This window comes from Centropristis striata, chromosome 16, assembly GCF_030273125.1.
Source record: "Centropristis striata isolate RG_2023a ecotype Rhode Island chromosome 16, C.striata_1.0, whole genome shotgun sequence".
NCBI lineage: Eukaryota > Metazoa > Chordata > Actinopteri > Perciformes > Serranidae > Centropristis > Centropristis striata.
In genome coordinates, this window is record NC_081532.1 from 10,547,053 (window position 1) to 10,569,083 (window position 22,031).

A 22,031-nucleotide genomic window follows, 5' to 3' on the forward strand; every position below is an offset into this window, starting at 1 on the left:
TATTTATCTCAAAAATATATATATATATTTTTTTAAAGGACACATGGGGAGATACATGGTTTTCACTGGACAGGAGGAGGTAGTGAGTCACTAAATGTGTTAGACAAATGAAATGCAGTAAAATGTGCACTATTTCCCTCTGAGGTGCAATGGAGTAGCAGTATAAAGTAGCATGATATTGAAATACTCAGGTAACTCAAATTTTACTTAAGTACAGCACTGGAGTACTGAGAGATGCAAAGAAATATTCACTATGGGATTTTTTTTTTTTTAAAGATTATTATTGGTTTATTCTGATTGATTTCATGGAGGTCTGAATAACATGGATTGGTTGAGCCCAGCAGCCGGAAGCCAATCAGAAATCCAAAGGAAGTCGGTAGGTTAAGGTCAGTGTTGTTGTTAGGAGGAGTGAAATGAACAACTTTGGACAAATGCACGCTATTTTACACTTACTACATTTTAACACAGGTGATAACTTGACTACGCACATACCTGTTCTCCTCGGCGTGCTGTTGGGACATAACGTTATTGCTCATTTCAGAGTTGGTGTGTATTGTCTGTTCGGGTTTCCATTTTTGCAGTTTTACTGCGATGACGTTTGTAATCCTCTCAGAAAGATTATTGATATCGTGAAATCATGTTCTTGACTAGGTACCATCATAGACATATATATATACATATATAACTTTTCCATGATATTCTAATTTATTGAGATGCACCTGTATAGTGTCTATACCTTTGGGTCCATCTGTTGGTATGGATGCTCAACTATGTATTTGGATGAAATAAAACAGTTGACAAATGTAGCCAGTAGCATCTGAATTAACTTTATTTTGCCTATACAATAAAAACTGACAGTTGGGATTTTTAAGACAGTAGTCATACATTAGTTAAAACAGAGGAGCCTACGTGTCTTACCCAAAGCCCATTTCCCAGCATTCACCAGAAACATGCATAGACAGGAGAAATTCAACTACCCTTCCCTGTTTTAACTCAATACACTGTACCTGTGGTCTATATATACAAATAAACCAAAATTGAAATAGCAGTTTAAGGACAGAAAGAGGAAACATGAAGCAGATTATCTCTTTGATGAGAGGCACCAGAGAAGATGTGTGTGGGAACAATAGGAAATGTAACATTCTCTAATACCAGAGTAGCTCAGACTTGAGAGACAAATTAATCAAAGTAAAAAATGTTTGTTTTTTAATCCAATTTATTATCCCACTGTTGAACGTTAAAGTAACATATCTCCTAACACTCTGTTTGGAGCCCTGAGAAAATCTGCCCTCGGATCAGCATGTGAAGCCAACAAGGACAAAACATCTCCTTTACAGTGTAAACATTTTTTTCAAACTGAATTAGAGTGCTACATATCAGAGGCCAGGGCAGATGATTCATTGAAGGGAACTGAAGTTAAAAAGCATTCAATTTCCCTGCTCGTGACCTTTGTTATAGACACGTGTAACAGAGTACAAATATGGCTTTAAGTTCTATTAGGGCTGTGGAGGGAGAATGATTCACAAACCTCATGCTACAACTATTAAATTACACTACTGATTGGACATTATGATTTGGAGACATTTGGAAATCTAGCCATATATTTAAGGAAGCAGTATACTAGGAACTAAATCTGGTTTTCACAGGCACAATGGTAAGTTTGCAACCAAAATGAAGGACAGAACTCGCTGATCAAACAAGTTTAATTCTTGGCCAACTTTATTTACTACCTCGAGAGCTTTTACTGCAATTTGCATATAACAGGTTAGGTTTAACACACCATCTTTAGGCCCTTCATTCCCAGAGGATAAGATCAGTTTGCAGAACTGCAGGCTGAATTTGTGAGAGGAATTATTTGCATATCAATGCAAGCAAGGACTTCAAGTTGTCTTCCATGTGCCCCATATGCAATAGGATCTCAGTCATGAGACTGTGTGGCGCATGTCAATGTTTCTACTATACTGCTGCCTTTAATGTGTTAATTTGCTAGATGAATGCTTCTCCTGCTTGAAAAAAGGAATGAATACTCAATAAATGTACTAGTAGCACATACATGTGGCTTCCACCTTTGGTCTTGCATTCCAGGGTTTTGCTGTGCTGTTTTGTATCACAATTAAACATTTAGATGGCTAGAAGAAAAAGCCAGAGTTGGAAGCCACTGTTGTGCTTCCAGAGCTCCTAACATGATAGTTTTCAAGCAGAACACCACACACTGTACAAGAATGGAATGAGAAACAAAATTAATGCACAATACATCATTCAGTGGATTACTTTGGTGTCTTGACAGAAATTAAAAAAAAAAAATACTGAAGGACTGGACTGAAGTTAGAACAAAAATAACAGACCGGCTGCTGTTGTACAAAAAGGACAACTTGAAAGCTGGACAGAACCTTCCAATTATAATATTACTATCAGTGCTTACACACTTACACAGTCATCTGATTATTGTCAACTTTTGGCAGTAATCAGATGCCATAAAATGTATTGTAAACACTTTCCTTACCGACTGTAAGGGATTGAGGGATCTCAGCCAGAGAAACAATTTTTCTTGGCTATTTATACACACTTAACTGATTTTTACAAGAACAGATTCATGATCAAAATTTGAAGTAGGAAAGGTATTGCTGTGACAATGCAAAAAGTAGCAAAAATCTAAAGTCCGACTAAAACAAACAAGTCTAAGTATTTCCACAGCACATTTCTTAACACACAACCCCTCAATGCACAATTAGTGCAAATGCTCAGATCAGAAATAGAAAGAGAAGAAAAAAGCGCTTCAAATATATTGCAAATACTTTTAACTAATTTTACAGTTTTCATTTAATGATTGGAGGTAGGGGAGAAATCTGACTACCTGCATGGAAATGCAGATTCTACAGCGACCACGTTAATGCAGTGCATGTAAACGCATTCTGATTTTCTTGCAATTACCTGATGTCTCTAAATAACAATTTTATTGTGTGAATGTAAACGTAGAGAACCACCATTTAGCAAATTTGGTATTTTATTACATAAAACATATTGTGACCCACATTCCATTTTTGAGTGCAAACTCTGCACAAAATGCTTAAAAATCCCATTAAACTGCAAACAAACCTACAATTCCCAAATGTATTTCTCTATTAAGTACTTTTTCCCCCACCTGCAACTCAAAACATAGCTCCATGGTACCACTCATCTGTTTTGGGGCACCACCGTCTCCCATGACAAGATGACGTGGATAATTAAACGGAACTACCATCTAGGTTTGGCTCTGTCCTAGAGGATGTAAAATGTAAAGTTGTGTGCCAAGAACTTGTCATCTTTAGCTAATGGTGTTGCTAATAGTTAAGGTTTTCAGTGTTCTTTCAAAATCATTTTCTACACATATCTCAGCTCATAAAAGGCCTCAAGTGAAAGGAAAAGGTTTCATAGCATAGAAGAGAAAATGACCCCACCCAACCTCCCCTTCCAGGCCTGTTTGGCTTCAGCACTGCTGAGACACCAGAGTTCCCTGCTACAAACGACTGATCTTATTGAGTCGGACTAGATGCTGTAGAAATCTAGTCAAGATCTGCAGTTGAAATGTAGAGTAAATAAAATGAAGCTGGTTACAATAATTCATAGCTGCTAGAAATGTGTCAATTATGTTTGTGCGTATGCATGCATATATTTTGTCAAAGGCAGAAAGGCATATTCCAGCCATTAATTAAGTTATGCTTCTAGGTTCTGGGTCTGAGCAGAGTACCAAGTAGTGCCAGAACTTACTTGAGGTCATCCAATAGAAGATATAATCATCCTTTTAGGGGAGAATTTATGTTTGAAGCAAGGCGCAGCACCTCAGCTGCAAATAAGCCTTGAAATACACGCTTGCCGACAACTCAAGAGCTAAGAGGGATTTAAAAAGTAATAGACAAAATAAAAAAAAACAATCACCCATGATCTATAAAGAATGTTGTGAATTGCTGGAATGTTATCAGGAATTCCTGGAATAATATCAGTAGCCATTGAAAGGTAAGCTGCGATGACAACAGGACAACTTCATTGCTTGAAGAGAATGCCCTGACCCCAAGGTAAAGTAGAAGAAGCTGACCCAGTCCAGTTTCCAGATATCAGAAGACGAGAAAAACTGGTGGAGATGCGGGGTGAAGGCCAGTAGCTTTGGTGAAGCTTCAAAGCCATACTGGAGAATGGGACTGTGTGTTCTCCAGCGCTGTCCTGGACACATTAAGTCATGGTCTTAATTCCCGTAATCTGTTCTTCACCCATGGCTTGCAACACAGTGACCTGAATAGAGGGAAGAAAATTAAAATCTGGACAAAGTGTCACACCCCCCAAGCAGAGTATTGAGTTTACCTAGCAAGACTTGCTTAATCAACATGCCAAAATGTTTAAAAAAAAATAATTAAATTAATTATTAAAAGTATTTTTCTCAACTTAAAGGCTTTGAATCCCCAGTCAAAGCAAGGGATATTGTCTAGAGAAGCTGGATTGAAAAGGCACAACAAATTTTCATTATAGAGAACTTTCAGTATTGCCAATAAAATACACTTAGTATCCGAAGAATAGTATTCTGAGATTTTTGGTATCCAAAATGCAACCAGACATCTGCCTTTAGGTTTTGCAGTGCTTTCATTTAAGCACTCGTAAATATTTGCTGCGAGCGCCAAATCGCTGTTGGAATACACAGTTCTGAATATTCAGACCTTCACAGTGTAACGTTACTGTGGCCCCTCTGAGCAGCTGGAACAGCAGCCAGCTATCGTTAGCTACTAGCGTAAAATAGCAAAATATTGCGGCAGCGGGGTGTCTTTAAAAGCACAATTGTGATGGCTTTAATAAACAAGGTCAAAATAAGAGAGATTGTTGCAGTGGAAGATGAAGGACAAGCTTGTCTAACCTCTTTTCTGTTAGTATTTTTAGAACTTAGTGTTTAAAAAGTGATCGCATGGTTGCAGTCAGTTCATCTTTTCTCCCTGAAAACTACGTCATATAGGCCTTTAGAGTCACGCGAGACTAACGAGGAGCAATGAGAGATTAACGGGGTTGAAATCATGCATCTATGGGGAGGAAGGTTGGCCAAAAAAAGCTTCACACAGACACGGGAATATACAAATTTATATAAAGATCGATCTCCGAATTTAACAAATCAATATCCATTTAAAACCAAGACCTAGTAACTAATATCCATTCCTCACATTTATCAAAAAACTTATTTCATGGTTTGAAATTAAGCATGTTGCAGCAGTTTCATAGAAAAGTCTGCATTTCTAAATACACTGGATTTGTAAACTAGTAGATCATTACCATTCGTGGATGCACAGAGACGAGTCAAATCTCAAATGCAGTATCTTATCTATGGTTGCTTACACCAACTTACAGCATGATGTTAATTCCCCCCCCATTCAGTATTATAGGCCTATTATGCACATTAAGTAAATAAAAAACTGCTGACAACTTGCAAGCACTGGAAAGTGGATTTGAATGATAGTACAATGCATTTCACACAAACCAACATATTTACATATCGTTCTAGCTTTACACTGAACAGTTGTTTTTTTACTACATTCAAATGCAACAGATGATCAGCTAAGCAACGGTTTACTGTTAAGAGTTCAGCCACAAATAGAAGGAAGACTGTATTTCTACCCTCAGACCACATAAACTCACCATAAAGTTTTCTTCATTGTCAAGCTTCTTTTGGATTTCAGCACCCAAATCATTGTCTTGCAGTTTAAGGTCTTCTCTGGTTGATCCATCATCAGCCATCAGGGACAAGTAACTGTCAGCACTGACGTCCAATACCTGAATGTGCCATCAGAGAAAGAAGAAAAACAGTTCACGTTTAAAAACAATATTGGGTAGGAAGTCTTCCACTTTGAAGAAAAAAAAAAAAAAAAAAAAAAAAAACACTTTAGAGGGGACTGCCACTCTAAAGCTGAGACCGGACAGATGTATCAGTTAACAGATATCATCAGCAGATATTGGCCCTTCAAAAGGCCTACCGTTAGGTGTATGCTGTCCAATATGTGCCATTATGAAAACTTTAACACAATATATAATGCAGAAAATGTTGCTTGGCATGATTGAAAAATGGTGTTAGCTATTGATTTTTTAAAATTCTTTTTAATAGTCAGCAATTCACTGAAACTAAACAGTAATGATGCTTATTTCGCCATTTTATTCCCATTTACCCTTCATCTTTTCAGTTATCATTCATAGAATTGGCTGACAATGTAATTCATTGTGCGTATCATGTATAACAATGAAGAGTGGTGAAAAATAGGTTAAAAATCCACATAAAGTTCTTTTTTCATTCCAGCTCAAAAAAAATTACTATGCTGGCCTCCATATCAGTTATCAATTAATCTCCCCCCTCTAAAATGAGTATCACTTTAAAAAAAAAAAAAAAAACACACCAGTCGGGCTTTACTCTACTCCGCCACCCTGAGAATAAAACCTGGCCTCTGGGACTGCTTCATAGGACGAGAACATGTCATATACACGAGTCACTGTGGAATATGCCGGGTCTGAAATGTACTCTTTTTTTTCATTGCCTGCCAATGAGACAGGCATGGATTTTTTTCTTGACACTTTCTAATATTATTTACTAAATTAAGAAATAACATGTTTTCCATTCATTCATTCCCTGTAACCACTAAATAAGGCACCTGCAGGGTGGGGTGACATTGGGCTTTAGGTGGTTTTAGGTGCTTTACTGGTTGTCTCCAAGTCAACTCTGTGGTAGTCCGGAAGACAATTCATTCACATAAACCTACAGGCTATTTAGAGTCACCAATTAACCTACGCGACACAGAAACCCTCTAACAACCTCTAACGAGGGCAGAAGATTGCTTGTTGGCCAAGACAAAACCTGCTCAACCAGTTTGAAACCTCTCTATCATTTCACAACAGCTCAGCTCTGACGCATTGGGACACACCCATTTAGCCTCAAACTTTTTCAATGTGAAACAGGTTATATAAAATTTAAAATATCGCGGGAAATGGAAAAATGGAATGGAAAAATGCCAAAACACCAAATGAAAAAAACATGGAAATAATTATTTAGTTTGTGTACAGACTTGTTCCAACTGACAGTATCCAGTACACAAATACAAATGTCACATACCCCATTGATATTGACATCTCACCTGGAAGTCTTTCCTTTTAACATTTGGGACATCCATGTTATGGGTAGATGGGCAGATATCTTCATACTTCTTATTAGTAAAGAGGTCAATTCCTACAAGGTGAACCTGTGAAAAAAACAGAAGTTATTAGATCTGGTCTTGGGTCAAGTGAGCATTGAGTTACTTGTAAAACATCTTGCTAAATAACAAAAGTGCCTTAAGCTCTGCATTCCAAAGGATGCACAAGGAGGTTTTACCTTGGCATGTCCATGCTTGCCAGTTTTAGAGGTACTCATTTCAACGATCTTACAGGGACGACCTTTCAGAAGGACAAAGCCATTCTTCCTCAGTGCAGAGCACTGAATTGGGAATGATGCAGAGGCCCCAGAATCCGCAGCTCCAAAATCTTCATCTGCCATGATAAGCTGTTGAACACAAGAACAAACAAGAGATGTGACATTCGCCTTAAGGATACACGTGGTAATAAGAACAACCAGTGCAAATATAAGAAAAACAATCACATTTTGGGTGTGTGGTAGCTGGTGGGCACGGGTTTGTAACACTCGTGTGTAAACATAGAACTACGACTACAACAAAGACCAGCTGACCAGACACCCAAACAGCTGTCAGCGGCTGGGCCTTCAGAATCTATTTCCTGAAGTGAGAGATGAAGATTATAACTAAAAGTGCCTGCTCGACGTTATGTTACATCTATCCAAGCTAACGCTGATACACTCTCAAGATGTGCTCCAACTTCAATATTAATTCCCCACACCTTTGTACAAAATCATCTAGGGTGGAGCGACCACGTTTCGTTGGCAAACTATCCGAAAAGCTAATAGCTAACGCCATTTGCTAAGGTGTGCTAATGTGTGTCAGCTCAAACTTTTTACAGCGCATGGGGAAATAACTGACGAATTATTAAACGTGTTAGCTTCCTTAGTAGTCCATTTCCTTCATAAAGTTATCTAAAATGCCTCAAGTTAGCGTCAGTGTGGCTAGGTAGCTTAGGTTAGAAAGCTAAGTTAGCCATGTCACGTGGCATCTGGGCCAGCGGAGCATGTTACACGGTAAAGCTAGCTTTAGTTTTCTGTCATCGTTAGCTCAACTAGCTTGCTAACACTACCCACACCCATTGACAGGAGCTAACAAGACTGTTGCTAATGTTAGCTAAAGTACTGTGTGACTTTCAATCCCCCACCAAACACCGCCTCGCTTACACGTTATTCATTAACTACCGAGTCGACAAATGTCTCCCATTACCGTGCATTACATTATGCGTCACTACACCGCAAAACAACAGCTTATTTAACGTTAACTCCGTTGAAAAAAAAGAAAATGCTACTTAAAAGCGTCTACGTTTAACTTACCTTGTCTCTTGCTTACATCAAAGAGAGAGAGAGGTATTTAGCACGCGTACAGTTTTTGTACCGCAGGAGGAGCAGAGAGGGTAGGTACCGGCTCCGGTTACGAGGTGCGGGGGGAGGGACTCGGCGCAGTGGCTGCCGGCGTGAGCCGCGCGCACCTGTACACTGTAATAAATGATTCTGTAGTCATTTCATTTTACTAAAAATTAACACATAAATATATTTGATAAAATGTATTAAATATAAATGCGTCCTTGAGTTTGAGGCAGTTGTTTAAGTAACCTTAATATAAAAATGTTTGAGATAGAATCTGCTCATTTTGATCACATTAAATATAATCTTTATGTGTTTGTAATTCTAAATCAAGAGAATTTTGAATGAATCCAACACAATAGAATTAGTCCGTTTTTAATTGACAGGCACTTCCGGTTAAGTTGTTATTCACTCAACTTGTAACGTAGTTAGATTTAGTAAATAATATTGAGTGCAATCTGTTGCCTCAATTTTATTGAGTAGCTATTGTTTATCTTTTTTACACTCTCCAGTGTAACTGCCACCTCGAACTTTCACGACCCTACATTTACTTGATCTCTAGGCTATAATCACTTTACAAATTCTCATTTTACATACAAAACATGTGCTTGTCTAAAAGTAAAATTACACAACCCAATAAAATAGCTACAATCACCTTTACCATGACCAGCTACAACTTAAACATCGTCAAACTGCTAGAATAATCGCCTAAGTCATTTTTTGTCAAAATAGGTTTTTTTGCATAAATCATCTCCTCATGACGCCGGCCACCTATGGTAAAATCGCCTACACCCTCAGTTGATCAGATCATGTGATTTTACCCCTTTAAGATAATCACTTCTTTGACAATTTGCCACATTCATAGGCATCAGATAAGAACCCAGCAAAGAAGAGCTAGAGGGAGATTGTTTAGTTATCAGTTTAGTTTATCAGTGTTTTATTGTTGACACTAATATTGGTAACACTTTACTCTAAGGTGTTTACATAAGAGTGGCATGAGTGTGTCATAAACATGACATGGGATGTGTCATTAACATTAATGACACTTTGAAGTAACATGAATGCTCATGATACTTGTCATGTCATGTTTCTGACAGGCTGGTAACAAGTGTTACCATATCTTGCTTAAGTCACAAAGGCATGTTCAAAAAATTGCCCAAGTCATTTATTTATCTTAAGTTACATAATTTACACACAGTGTTATTACTATGCCAATAGCCATCCTTTGTTCCATCCCTTTTGAGTGAAATGATCAATAAATGTCATATGTTACACTTTTGGTGACGTTTTTTGTGTTTCCTGCAAAACTTGAAAAAATGACTTAGGTGATTATTTTAACAGGGTGACTACATGCTCCACTTGTCAAAACCCCATCAAAAAATAAATAACAAGACTTTAGCTAAGTTTTTTTTTTTTCATTCATTTGCTTATCTTATCTTTGAAACTGGATATATGATAGTTGCCTAAACTATTGTGTGTTTTTTTTAAGACAAAGAAAGCAGTCAAGTTTTTCTTTTTATATATACTACCAGAACACAAAACTGCTGTTATACCTGCAGCAGAAAGACATAGGACTGTAGCCTCTATTTGTAACAGAGATTTTTTTAAGGTACCATATTATCTCTTTAACTATTATCCAAAATACTTTTGCATATTTGACTACAATTGGCCTCCTAACCAAGTAATTGTTTGTGCATACATGCCTGAAACTCAGGTTTAGGATGACACACAAATTTTCCACCTTCATTATGTAAATGTGAATACAGATTTCTAATGCCATGCTAATAAATGCAAAGGCCAAAACCTTAAAGTAAAGTTACAATAAGCAAAACACATTTTTTTAAGTAAAGGCATGTTTATTATTATGTTGCAGCACAAATTATTGGAGTACTTCTACAGATAAGTAATATATTTATGTGGTAAACAAATATTAAAATATAATGGACACTTTCAGCAATATTGAAGGAGTACTTCGCTTTAGAGTTCTGCAAGTATAAATACTGTTACATTTCCTGTGGCACTAATTCCAAAGATCTAGCTGTTTAAGACACAATGCCCAAGATTTGTCTTTTGTCATTTGTTAGCAGTTCATTCAACATCCACTGTGCCTTCTGTGGCCAGAAACAGAGCTATTGGAGCAGTGGAAGTAAACCAAAACACCAAATCCTGAAAACCACATCAATAAAAGATGCAATAAAGCTCAACAGAGCCTTGGGGAACTGCAGTCTGGTCATGATTCTCTGTAGGTTCGACAATACAAGCAACCCCTTTCACATTCACAATAGTTCTGTAATCCAGTATTGATTATAGCCACTTTAACTATCACAATACTGCAATACATTTGGACTAAATGTAAACTCCACTCCATATAACGGACACATGACATTGTGAGCCACAGCCTGTTTTCGTGTAGCTGTCTTATTTACATTATGAAAACAATGTCATCTAGTGTAAAAAATTCAGCAAGTAGTTATTATGAGACAGCAATGCTAAATGTACATAACACTTTTGAATGCATTTGAAATACTGACAAACAGATATGCCCTCACACATGCACACACGCATAGACCACACAAATACAAAGCTGTTGTTTCAAGCATCTGTGGATGTTCTCAGTTGCTGCAGTTCAGTGGCATCTTTGGGGCTCTGTGCCGACTTTTTCCGGCCCTTTTGAAAGACAGCTGCAATCTCCTCAAAGGTTTTGCCCTTGGTCTCCGGGACCCGAAGATAAGTAAACACAGTGAAAACGAGAAGCAGCCCAGCAAAAAGGATGAACACGTAAGATCCCAACAAAGCCTGAAAATAAAAAAAATGGTCAGGAGTCACACTGTGTCTGATTTTGTGAGTTTAAATTCCATATCCATATTCCTTTCTGCCTACCTGTATGTATGGGAAGGTCATGCCGACTATGAAGTTGCTGGTCCAGTTGCAGCAGCCAGCTAGAGCGATGGCCGCAGGCCGGGGTCCTTGACTGAATATTTCAGCAACTATGAACCATGGAATCGGACCCGGACCAATTTCAAAGAAACTCACGAAAAGGAATATGGATGACATGCTGACGTAGCTCATCCATGAGTATTCATTCTGGAGGGAGGAGCACATCAGTCAGGGTAATTACTCAGATTATGTAAATATGTTGAATCACCAAAGCTGCTAAACAAGTTTGTCTCAGTGAGTTAAAAATATTGGAAGGCCACATCATTAAAATAAAAAAAAAGTGCTGCTTAAGTTGCTGCCAGACTTAACATAACTTCAAAAAAATCCTGTTTCATGCGTGGGATTACATAATTTCCTGTGTCACTTATTATGTGGGTTTTCATGGCAAAATGTAGTTTGGAGACCAGACACCATCATCTGGGATTCCTCCTGACAACTTGCAAGTTGCGTAGTGTGAACAGTCCAGCAATGTGATGACGTTAAAAGTTTGTGTGTACCGCACATTTAAGGTGAAGTATGTGATTCTGGAGAAAGATTGTTGAGTTTAATTCCTAGGTTGTCAAAAAGCTTTTGGGTCATTGTCAGGGCGGGAAAGCATCTGTATTTGACCACCTGGAAATGAGACTCAACAATGATCTATCTTTCTCCAGAATCACATACACACATACATACTAGCTCTCACACCTGCACTGTAAACCTTAGATTTCATTTTACAGTGAAATCAGAACAGTATTCTACTGTATTGATGTCAGGCAGTGTGATACTGTAAAATGCAGATTGTATTGTAATGAATGCTGTTGTTCACTTAAGCTGTACATTGCTTTGCAAATAACAAGCCCTGCATCACCAGCATCATAAAGGACCTCCTTAACTTGAAGAGAAATGTTTTTTTATGATCGGGCTGGGCTTAAGGTGGTGTAGTGAGAGCTGAAAGCCCGTCTGAAGGAGGCCAAGGAGGACTAGAAGAGGAAAGTGGAGCAGAAGCTGCAGGAAAACAGTATGACAGAAGTCTTGGATGGTATTAAGACCATCACAGGCTGCAGCACAAAGAGGGAGCGGACAGTAGAGGACAAACATGTTGAACAACTTCTTAAACAGGTTTGACTTCCCAGTCTTCTCTGCTATAAAACCTACACCTGTGGTCGCGGGAGAGCCGGAGTCCCTAACATCTGTGGCAGAGAAAAGGTCAACAGACAGACTCAGGAGGTGATTGATACCTCAGGCCATCATCTACACAACATCTATATATCTTGTAAATTTAAAATAATACAGAAATATACTGCAAATGTATATCTACACTGTTTTTAGAAATTACAGTAAAAAACTGTAAAAAGAACAAGAAAATGCAGTACTTTGCAGGCAAAGCTGCTGCCAGATAATGCCAAACTGACACGTCAAGGACTGAAGTGCCCTTGAGCAAGGCATCTGACCCCCCCACTGCTCCCCAGGTGCAGTAATGTGCTGCCCACTGCTCCTAAGCATGTTGTGTTCACTGGTGTGTAAAAAAAGGATGGGGAAATGCAGAGGTTGAATTTCTCCATTGTGGGATTAATCAAGAAATCTTAATAACTTAATAATTATTGTAAATATACACTAAAAAGTTTTACAGTGTGATTAAACAAACCTGCAATTTTAGGCCCACAGTCATGGCAACTGCACAGCAGCACATCCCTCCCAGACCAACCAGGGTCAGCGTTCGCCTGCCAGCCTTGTCCACCAGTGCAACCTGGAACACACAGTAAACTTATCAGGGTGTTTGTTTCTATGTGTGTAGAAGAAATAAAATCACAGTGCATGTTCATGGTGTTATGTCCATATGTGTGCGCATATAAACGTGGCTACTCACAGACACCATAGTGAAGAATGTGTTGATGACCCCGACTCCTATTGTGGCGTACACTGGCTGACTGACACCAGCCAGAGTGAAGATTGCCGTAGAGTAATAAAAGATCTTGAAGACAAAACAAGTGCAGATTTTACATTTGAGGTGAAGACCAGGAGGACCCCTTGGCCTGTGTCCTGTAGGCCTATTCAGTAGTCCAACCATGCATTTTATCATGTCATCCAAATCACTATAATTTAAATCTAACTTCAACAAGCTGAATGAGAGGCAGAAAAAGGCAGAGCTGTAATTAATGTGCCACTGACCGCATTGATGCCAGAGAACTGCTGGGAGAGGTGCATCATGAGGGCAACAAACAGCTGCTGTCTGTACACGGAGGAGCGGATCTGTGACAGAATACAGAACAGTCAAATATTATTTCTGCAATGCACACGACTAGAATGTGTTAAAGGAATGCATAAAATAATGTATGCACTTAATCCATTTGTGTATGTGTTCAAAAAGTTGAAAGCAGTCATGATCATTCTTGGCCTATGTTGAGCAAAGTGTGTGTGTGTGTGTGTGTGTGTGTGTGTGTGTGTGTAATCACTAAATGAAGCATCTATAGTCTAGTGGTAGTAATGGTAAGAACTGGAAGGAGTAATGGTAACTAATTGAGATAAGAACCAAGGCCATGGCACGTACGTGGCAGTTGTCCTTGAAAGCTCTGCCAAAAAAGAATGGATTGGTGATGGTTTTGATAGAGACACATGCAGGGATACGTGCAGGCCTTATCAGAAATAATGGTGGAGGAGTCGAGAGTTCAGCAAGGGGAATGGCCAATAGGTGGACGAAGAAACAAAACAAATGTTTAGGAGGCGTATGAGTTGTCCTCTTTTGGAAAGATGAGCACAAGTAGCCCACCAATGACGATTTGTGTTTGAGGAGTTTTGCATGGTATAAAAAGTGTAACTCAGCCAAAAGTTCTTCAGTCAATCCAGGTCCGAACGATTGACTTGGGTTTACAGGTGCATCTCAATACATTAGATTATCATGGAAAAGTCCATTTCCAGTAGTTCAAGTTCCCAACCAAGTATTGAGTGCATATAGTTGCATATAATTAGAAGAAATTAAATAAATTAAGACATGAAATGTTTCATTCTGTGTGTAATGGATCCATATAATGTGTTATTTCCACTTTTTGAAGCGAATTTCTGACATGAATACACTTTTCTTTCATATTCTAATTTATTGAGATGCACCTGTACCACTTGTGGAATTTTTTTTGTCCTTCTGCTTTGTTTGTATTTCTTTTTAATTCAGTATTTAAAAAATAATAATAATCTCGACTTCCAAAATCCTGCCTCAGTTGCCCTGTTTGTTCAGAACTGGTTTGAGCTTTAATGGCTTACTTAACTAATGATCTAATATTAGTTGTCACTGAGTCATTACTTGGAACATCACTGTACTATGGCTGCTGACTAAGCAGGATGGTTGAGCCATTGTCTCCGTCCACCTTGTGGAGGAATGTTATGAGGAACTACTATAGTGCAATGACAGCATGCTGGTGGCTCAGGGAGTTGATAAGCTATTTTAATTTATTCACCAACATATCTCATGTGTGCCTCTTCTTATAGAGCCTTACCAAAGAAAGGATAGAGACCCTGGGCTCCTTGTCTGCCTCCTCTTTCTCTCTCTTCATCTCTTCCAGATCAGGAGTTGGATCATACGCCCCCTTTAGACGATGTAAACCTGCAAAACAATACAGAGTGAAGGGAAACAAGAGCAATAGTGAATAAATGCCCTACTTGCAGTGGTGGAAGACATTCTTTTTAGATCCTTTTAAAAGTACAAACAAAAGTATTGCTTTCAAATATTGTACTTAAGTAAGTGGAAATATTGTACCAATCTAATATCTGCACAGTAAATGTAAAGACACAGCTAGCAGCCAGTTAGCCTAGCACAGCATAAAGACTGGAAACAAGGGGAAATAGCTAGCCTCACTCTGTCCAAAGGTAACTAATTGGCCAACCAGCACTCCATATTAACAGGTTATATCTCATAACATGATCTTGTTTTTTAATTCATAGAAAACGCAAAAGAAGAGTAAGACAGGAGGAGAATATATTGGCTGTCATGAAATAATCTGGCATATAAACGGTAAATTATCATTTTTTTACACTTCAGTTTTTTCCCATAGAATAAATACATCAGATGTCACCTTTTAATTAGTGAGTTTTAGAGTTGCTGGTCGTGTATTTTGTTACCTTTGGACAGAGTCAGGCTAGCTGTTATCCCCTGTTCCCAGTCTTTGTGCTAAGCTAAGCTACAGAAAGTCCTTGAAAGCTCTGCCAAAAAAGAATGGATTGGTGATGGTTTTGTTAGAGACACATGCAGGGATACGTGTAGGCCTTATCAGAAATAATGGTGGAGGAGTCAAGAGTTCAGTAAGGGGAATGGCCAATAGGTGGACAAAAAAATTAAACAAATGTTTAGAAGGCGTATGAGCTGTCCTCTTTTGGAAAGATGAGCACAAGTAGCCCACCAATGAGGATTTGTGTTTGAGGAGTTTTGCATCGTATAAAAAGTGTAACTCAGCCAAAAGTTCTTCAATCAATCCAGGTCTGAACGATTGACTTTATCATGGAAAAGTCCTTTTTTAGGAGTTCAAGTCCCCAACCAAGTATTGAGTGCATATAGATGGACATACTTTTCAGAGGCCAACATTTCCAGATTAAGCTAAGCTAACTGGCTGCTAGCTGTAGCATTATATTTAGCAGTTAAACACAAGAGTGATCTGTGAAAAGTTGTTAACAAGCGTTTTACCCAAATGACTAAACTACTGCTTTAAAGTATGTTGTATACTGTATGTTTCTCAAAGATAAAGTATATATTGTTTAAATAAAAGAGCAGAGGGCGAAAAAGGGAATGAAATAGAGAGGTGCTGTGTGTAATTCTTACTTTTTCGAGCCTCTTGCTCCTGTCCCAGTAAAATGTAAAGGTACCGTGGGCTCTCAGGGCACAGAGGCAGTAGAAAAGACTGTAATACTGCCGGAGCTCCAGACAGACCAAGCAACAGGGGCCACATATCGTCATTTCCTAATATAAAGTCCAGGCCTATTACCTGCAATCATACACAAAAGCACACATACAGTTCAGGTTATATATTTATCAAGCTGCTGTACAAGTGTATATGTGTGTGCGTGTGTGCACCTCACCTGGCTGATAAGGATGCCAGTGACAATAGCCAGCTGGTGTAATGTCCCCAGAGCCCCTCTGTAAGCCTTGGGTGCAATCTCTCCAATGTACATAGGCACAAGGCCTGACGTTAACCCTGAAACACACACATCATAGGAACATCAAACAAACATTCACTGTAGAATACATGACAATATAGAAAGGCAGTTTTTTGTATGTAATTATAACCTTATTAATATTTAGCTTTCAACATGATCATGAAGGGGAATATTCCTAATGATAATGAGGACAACTTTACTCTTTTTTAGTGTATAACCCATGGGTCGGCAACCTTTATTGACAAAAGAGCCACTGTTGGCCAAAAAAGAGAAAAAAAGTTTAAATGGAGACGCAAACCTTATTTTAACCCTTACAATGACGATAAAACAGCCTACTAAGTCTAAATTAGCATACCAGCATAGGTCATAATGAGCATTTATTGATATGATTTTGTCAGGAAGCAGCGAGTACCCAAGTGTAAATGAAAGTCTGGACAGAAACATACAAGAAATATCTCGCGAGATTTGGAATCGAAAGCCAGCCTCGCTAGACTTGAAAACTGAATTTGAAGTTGGCAAAAAAATTTGAGGTTAAGAAGCCAGGCCATAGACTTTTGTAAGCTATGATGCACATATAAGTTGACTAAAAAGTAAAAAAAAAAAAAAAGTTTTAATGTCATATATAAGCTGCACATTTTTTTTTTTACAATCGAAGAACACAAATTACTTTGGGTAAACAGGGCCTACACCAATGTTAAATAATAAAGAAATAAATGTTTTATTTATCGTATAAATGTTTTGGTCACAGCCACAGGGAGCCACTGTAGATGGCCTTAAGAGCCACGTGTGGCTCTGGAGCCACAGGTTGCCTAACCCTGGTATAACCCATCAACATTGGGATTTCCAAAAAAATTAAATGAGCAGTCATTGAAGGTTATAACATGCTTTACTTTACCACAGTAAAAGCCCATAACAGCACGGCCCATGATGACCATGATGTGTGGCTTCCACATCCTGCAAAGACCCATGAGCAGTCCAGCAGCTACAGCCAGAACATTGACCATTAACATGCCCTTTACCCTGCAAGACAGACAGAGATAGCAAGGTGGTAAAGAGAGACACAGAGAAAGTCAGAGTATCATTTGTTCATATTATTTCATTCTTCCTTTCTCACCTCCCTCTCAGGTCTCCCACAAATCCTACCAGGAAGGAGGATATCATGCCGCCGATAGAGAAGATTGCCACCGACAAAGACCAATATATGATTACATCAGGGTGTTCTCCGGCGTCTTTGAACTCTTCTTCTTCTGTGGTGTTTTCTGCCAGGACAGCGGACCTCTCTGTCCATACCCCCAGTGACCGTCCATAATGCCTTTCAATGATCTATGACACAGACAGGTTTTATGGATCATCAAGAGGTACAATCACGGCTGCACACATACAGAAAAATCTTATTTAACATGCACAGTAGTTATGACATTCATACTGCAACATTACAGCTTACTAGAGAACATGTTAAACAGAAGGACAACAGAAAGATCATTCATTTTGCAAATTTAGTTCAGTTACATTTATCTGATTAAATATAACTTTGTCAGTTAAAATGAAATAAATAGCAGAATCCAATTAAAATGAAGCAACTTATACATGGCAACTCTAGTGGCGCGGTTGGTGTTCATCACCTCAATTGCACTGTCACTAGTAATCCATCAACAGTGTGACTGGTGGTACGAGAGGCATTTTTTGGATTGGTTTCAGAAACCAATATGCTTGCATCTTGTTTTGAGAAAATTAGCTGCCATGTCTGCACTGTGACTTACAAGGTCCTCTACCTCAGTGGTTCCCAAACTTTTTTTCTGGGGACCCACTTTTAAAAAAACTACAAACCACCATGACTCAAAATACAATAGGCCTTATCTAGAGCAATTTGTTCATAAATTAAATTCCCTTATTATTTTCACGGCCATTTCAGCATCACAAATTATTATCTTGAGTTGGTAAACCAGCCAAAGAGATAAAAGTTTGATATTTCCCAACTTCAACCTCTGTTTGGCTTAACCAATCATCAAGTTGCCTTAGTCAACTGGAATTTACATACATTCACCGATCAGGATGAACCTTCTTTATCCCATGGGTTAGGGTTAGTCAGGTGATGTACATTAAAACAGCACATCCATTTACTATATTCATAAATTAGTTTGTACAGCAAGATACAGACAAACATTGAGGTGAGGTAGAAAGTCCAAACGATAGAACACAAAAACAATCTTGATAACATTCATTCATTCATTTTCCTTAACCGCTTATCCACACTTGGGTCACAGGGGACTGGAGCCGATCCGAGCTTACATTGGGCGAGAGGCGGGTTCACCCTGGACAGGTCGCCAGACTTTCATAGGGCAGACACGTAGAGACAGACAATCATGCTCTCATTCACTCCTACGGGCAATTTAGAGTCACCAATCTAACTTAAGTGCGTTTGGACTGTGGCAGGAAGCGATGAGAACCCAGGCTTACACAGGGAGAACATGTAAACTCCACACAGAAGAGCTGCAGGCTGGAGTCGAACCGGTGACCCTCTTGCTGTGAGGCAAGATGGGCTACACCACTATGTAGCCGATTTCGATAACAGATAGAAGATACATTCAATCTGTTGTGATTGTTGAAGAGAATCAAAGCTGAAATAAAAACAATCAAGGCATTCTACAATGGATGCCTGAGGAGGCTTTTGGGATCCTTTGGCCCAACAAGATGACAACCGTTGAAGTATAAAGATAAACAATTGCTGTCATTGCTGACAGAAGCTACTGGGATGGTTAGGCCTCATGCTTTGAATGTCACATTTGGATCAGCTGAATGCTCTCTGTCCTGAACAATGTTCATATAAAGTCTGAGCTGTAATTGGCAGATGCTTTGACAAAAATGGCGGTCAACATAGAGGAAAACATGTCTCTTTTAAAATATTTTTTAGCTTCCATTCCAAGTTCCTCCACACAAACAACTGTGGGGCCAGTAAAGACAAAAATCCTCACCAATACTGGACAGTATAGTAAGGAGCTATACTGTAGTCTGCAGGGGCAGTAAAAGAGTACAGTGCCAACTAAACAGAACTGGACCAAAGGAAGTCCTCATCAGAGTGACCCATACAAAGTCTTGTACTTACAAGTTGTTCCAGCAGAGAGACGTTCTGACAAGGTGAGTTTGGTAGAAAAAATCTGGTGGAACTCAAAGTCCCACGCAGTACAGGCCAGAGAATTTCAGATAGTTTGAGAAGTTTCAGATGAAACAATTCTCAGATGGCCAGGCAAGAAAACTTGGGAAAAGTTTGAAGAAAAGTTATTTCTCTAGACATTAAGAAGAGGTAAGTCTATTCAGTGTTATTTTTCCTACAGTGCTGCAGGCAAGGGTACACAGACAACTTACACTTGTCTTTGAGGGAGGATGGCCATCGGATGGAGCATGGATTGATTACTGAGTGGGTCTACTGGGCTCAGGCCCAGGGCCCACCCTGGCCTTCACCAATAAAATGTCAATCAAAGAGACTGGACCAACCGGAAGGGACTCAGAATAACCACTAAGAAAAACATTCAGCGACTACAAAGAGACAAAAAAGATGACAAACAGACCAACATAACCCCAAGAGAGAAACGCTTCAAAGAGAGCACAAAGACACTAACAACAACTACAAAACGGAGCAAAAAAGACCACAAAATGACTGCCGATAGTCATAAAACAATGATAAAGAGATTCAAAATGACTGCAAAGAGACACAAAACAACTACAAAGAGATTCAAAATGACTACAAAGAAACACAAAATGATTAAAAAGAGACATAAAAGAGCTACAAAGAGACACAAAATGACATAATGACAAAGAATGATCAAAGGTCACAAAGGTCACAACCACAAAAGGGTCAAACAACAGACAAAAAACTATTAAAAACCAAAAAACAAAAATGAATACTAAAAAACACAGAGAGGTGTGTAACGCCTACAAAGAGACACCAATCAACAATAAAAAGTGACTTAACAACTATGTAGGAGAGGTGGTGGGGCCTTTTGCATGTCTGTGCCCAGGGGTCTGTTGTCTCATAATCTGCATGGAGTAAGCTTTTTCAAACTTGCTGACTTGCAAATATCAGTATGCTGAGGTCATTAGATTGTCCAGTCAGGGAATGAACTACGTGTTAGAGTAGAGCCTACTGTACCTTCTGAGGAGCGTTGATGACTCCGAGACTGTAGCCATACTGCAGGGACCCCAGAGCTGCTGCAAACACAGCCAGGGCCAATGTCCCTGTCAGCTGCTGCAGGAGTGAATGGTAATCATTTAGATAAGAACACACACACATGAATGCATGAACAAACACACTCTAACATGCATACAAGCAAAGACATGATTCACTCAACTGCACTGAAATGGCCACAAACAAAAGTGCATATGGAAATGCAGAAAAATACTTAATCCACATTATTGATGGATTTATTACTACCAGTGGTGGAATGTAATGGAGTAAATCTACTCAAGTACTGTATGAATAACTTGATACATTTAAAGTGATTAGAAATTAAATTAAACCTTACAAGAGTATTACGTAGTTAAACACTGTTTACATAATGTACCAATACAAATAATCTTGTAACATATTTAGAACATAATAAACAGAGTGGGTCCATTCAGCATAATGAGTTCTATTACTTTGATAGTTTAAGTACATTTTGATGCTAATACTTTTGTACTTTTACTTCAGTGAGTTTTGAATGCAGGACTTTTACTTGTTGTGGAGTAATATCAGTACTTTTACTTAAGTAAGGCATCCGAATACATTTCCACCACTTATCACTACTGTATGCAACATTTCTGACATTCATAAGAAAGAAAATATGAAAATATGTTTGATTATGTCATTGCAGACACATATAACTCATTATAATCTCCTCTTCTCTAACCTCTTTCTTCAGGTCCGAGTGGTAAATCTAATCTTCTGACTGCATAAAGATTCATATGCCACCAATAAAGTGACCAGCCTACTACTTGCAAATATTTTATTACAATAAAGAGATATGATATAAAACATGTAAAGTGCACGTAAAGAAAGTATTCAGCAAGAATGATCTCACCTTTCCTTGCTCCATGATCAGTCCAGAGTGTCAGAGCCAGGCTGGTAATGATCAATGAAAGCTGCATGCTCGATCACGCTCTGTCCACTCACTAATCGACAAACACACACATGCACATAGATACACCCACACACCCACACACACACACACACACACACACACAGATCTACAGTGCTCTTAGAAGCAGTGGTTATTATTTATGCTCTAAACACAAACATATTACTATTGGAGGGAAGCAATAAAACGATAATCATGGTGACCAAACAGTGAGACTGTCTTGATTCTATTCTGGGAAAACACCGGTTTTAGGTTTTTATGTTTGGTGTTTTATGCTCGTACATTATGGATAATGATGACAATGAATGATATATATGCATATGTATTGCAGTCAATAATGAAATGCAGAATAG

At 38.6% G+C, this 22,031-nt stretch overlaps 2 protein-coding genes across 3 annotated transcripts; both read right to left on the minus strand.

Moving 5' to 3' along the window:
• Positions 1-1,198: 1,198 nt before the first annotated feature.
• On the minus strand, positions 1,199-8,607 carry LOC131988135 (eukaryotic translation initiation factor 5A-1-like). Of its 2 annotated transcripts, none has more exons than XM_059353179.1 (5): positions 8,480-8,607; positions 7,367-7,534; positions 7,131-7,235; positions 5,650-5,784; positions 1,199-4,266 (listed from the first exon to the last, which is right to left on the minus strand). In XM_059353179.1, the coding sequence occupies exons 2-5, from the start codon at positions 7,526-7,528 to the stop codon at positions 4,207-4,209; spliced, it is 462 nt and encodes a 153-aa protein (XP_059209162.1). In that variant the 5' UTR covers positions 7,529-7,534; positions 8,480-8,607; the 3' UTR covers positions 1,199-4,206. The 2 variants fall into 2 exon arrangements, with proteins under 2 accessions (XP_059209162.1, XP_059209163.1); XM_059353180.1 differs by lacking the exon at positions 8,480-8,607 and adding an exon at positions 7,631-7,774.
• A 1,734-nt stretch (positions 8,608-10,341) lies between these two features.
• On the minus strand, positions 10,342-21,681 carry slc2a2 (solute carrier family 2 member 2). The gene is made up of 12 exons (XM_059354056.1): positions 21,622-21,681; positions 20,712-20,807; positions 17,679-17,887; positions 17,460-17,584; positions 16,487-16,602; positions 16,230-16,392; positions 14,914-15,020; positions 13,595-13,675; positions 13,293-13,397; positions 13,071-13,172; positions 11,390-11,593; positions 10,342-11,305 (listed from the first exon to the last, which is right to left on the minus strand). Exons 1-12 carry the CDS (start codon positions 21,634-21,636, stop codon positions 11,102-11,104), a joined length of 1,527 nt encoding a protein of 508 aa, XP_059210039.1. The 5' UTR covers positions 21,637-21,681; the 3' UTR covers positions 10,342-11,101.
• Between the last annotated feature and the right edge of the window lie 350 nt (positions 21,682-22,031).

What these genes read in the sequence shown, in the direction of transcription:
- LOC131988135 (XM_059353179.1), bottom strand. Translation starts at nt 7,528, where the DNA reads ATGGCAGATGAAGATTTTGGAGCTGCGGATTCTGGGGCCTCTGCATCA. An exon ending in TTAAAAGGAAAGACTTCCAG is followed by an intron (nt 5,785 to 7,130) that starts GTGAGATGTCAA and finishes TGGCACATTCAG; the next exon opens with GTATTGGACGTCAGTGCTGA. An exon ending in ACAATGAAGAAAACTTTATG is followed by an intron (nt 4,267 to 5,649) that starts GTGAGTTTATGT and finishes CCCTCTATTCAG; the next exon opens with GTCACTGTGTTGCAAGCCAT.
- slc2a2 (XM_059354056.1), bottom strand. An exon ending in GGAGCAAGAGGCTCGAAAAA is followed by an intron (nt 15,021 to 16,229) that starts GTAAGAATTACA and finishes ATTGTTTTGCAG; the next exon opens with GTTTACATCGTCTAAAGGGG. An exon ending in CATTCTTCACTATGGTGTCT is followed by an intron (nt 13,173 to 13,292) that starts GTGAGTAGCCAC and finishes TGTGTGTTCCAG; the next exon opens with GTTGCACTGGTGGACAAGGC.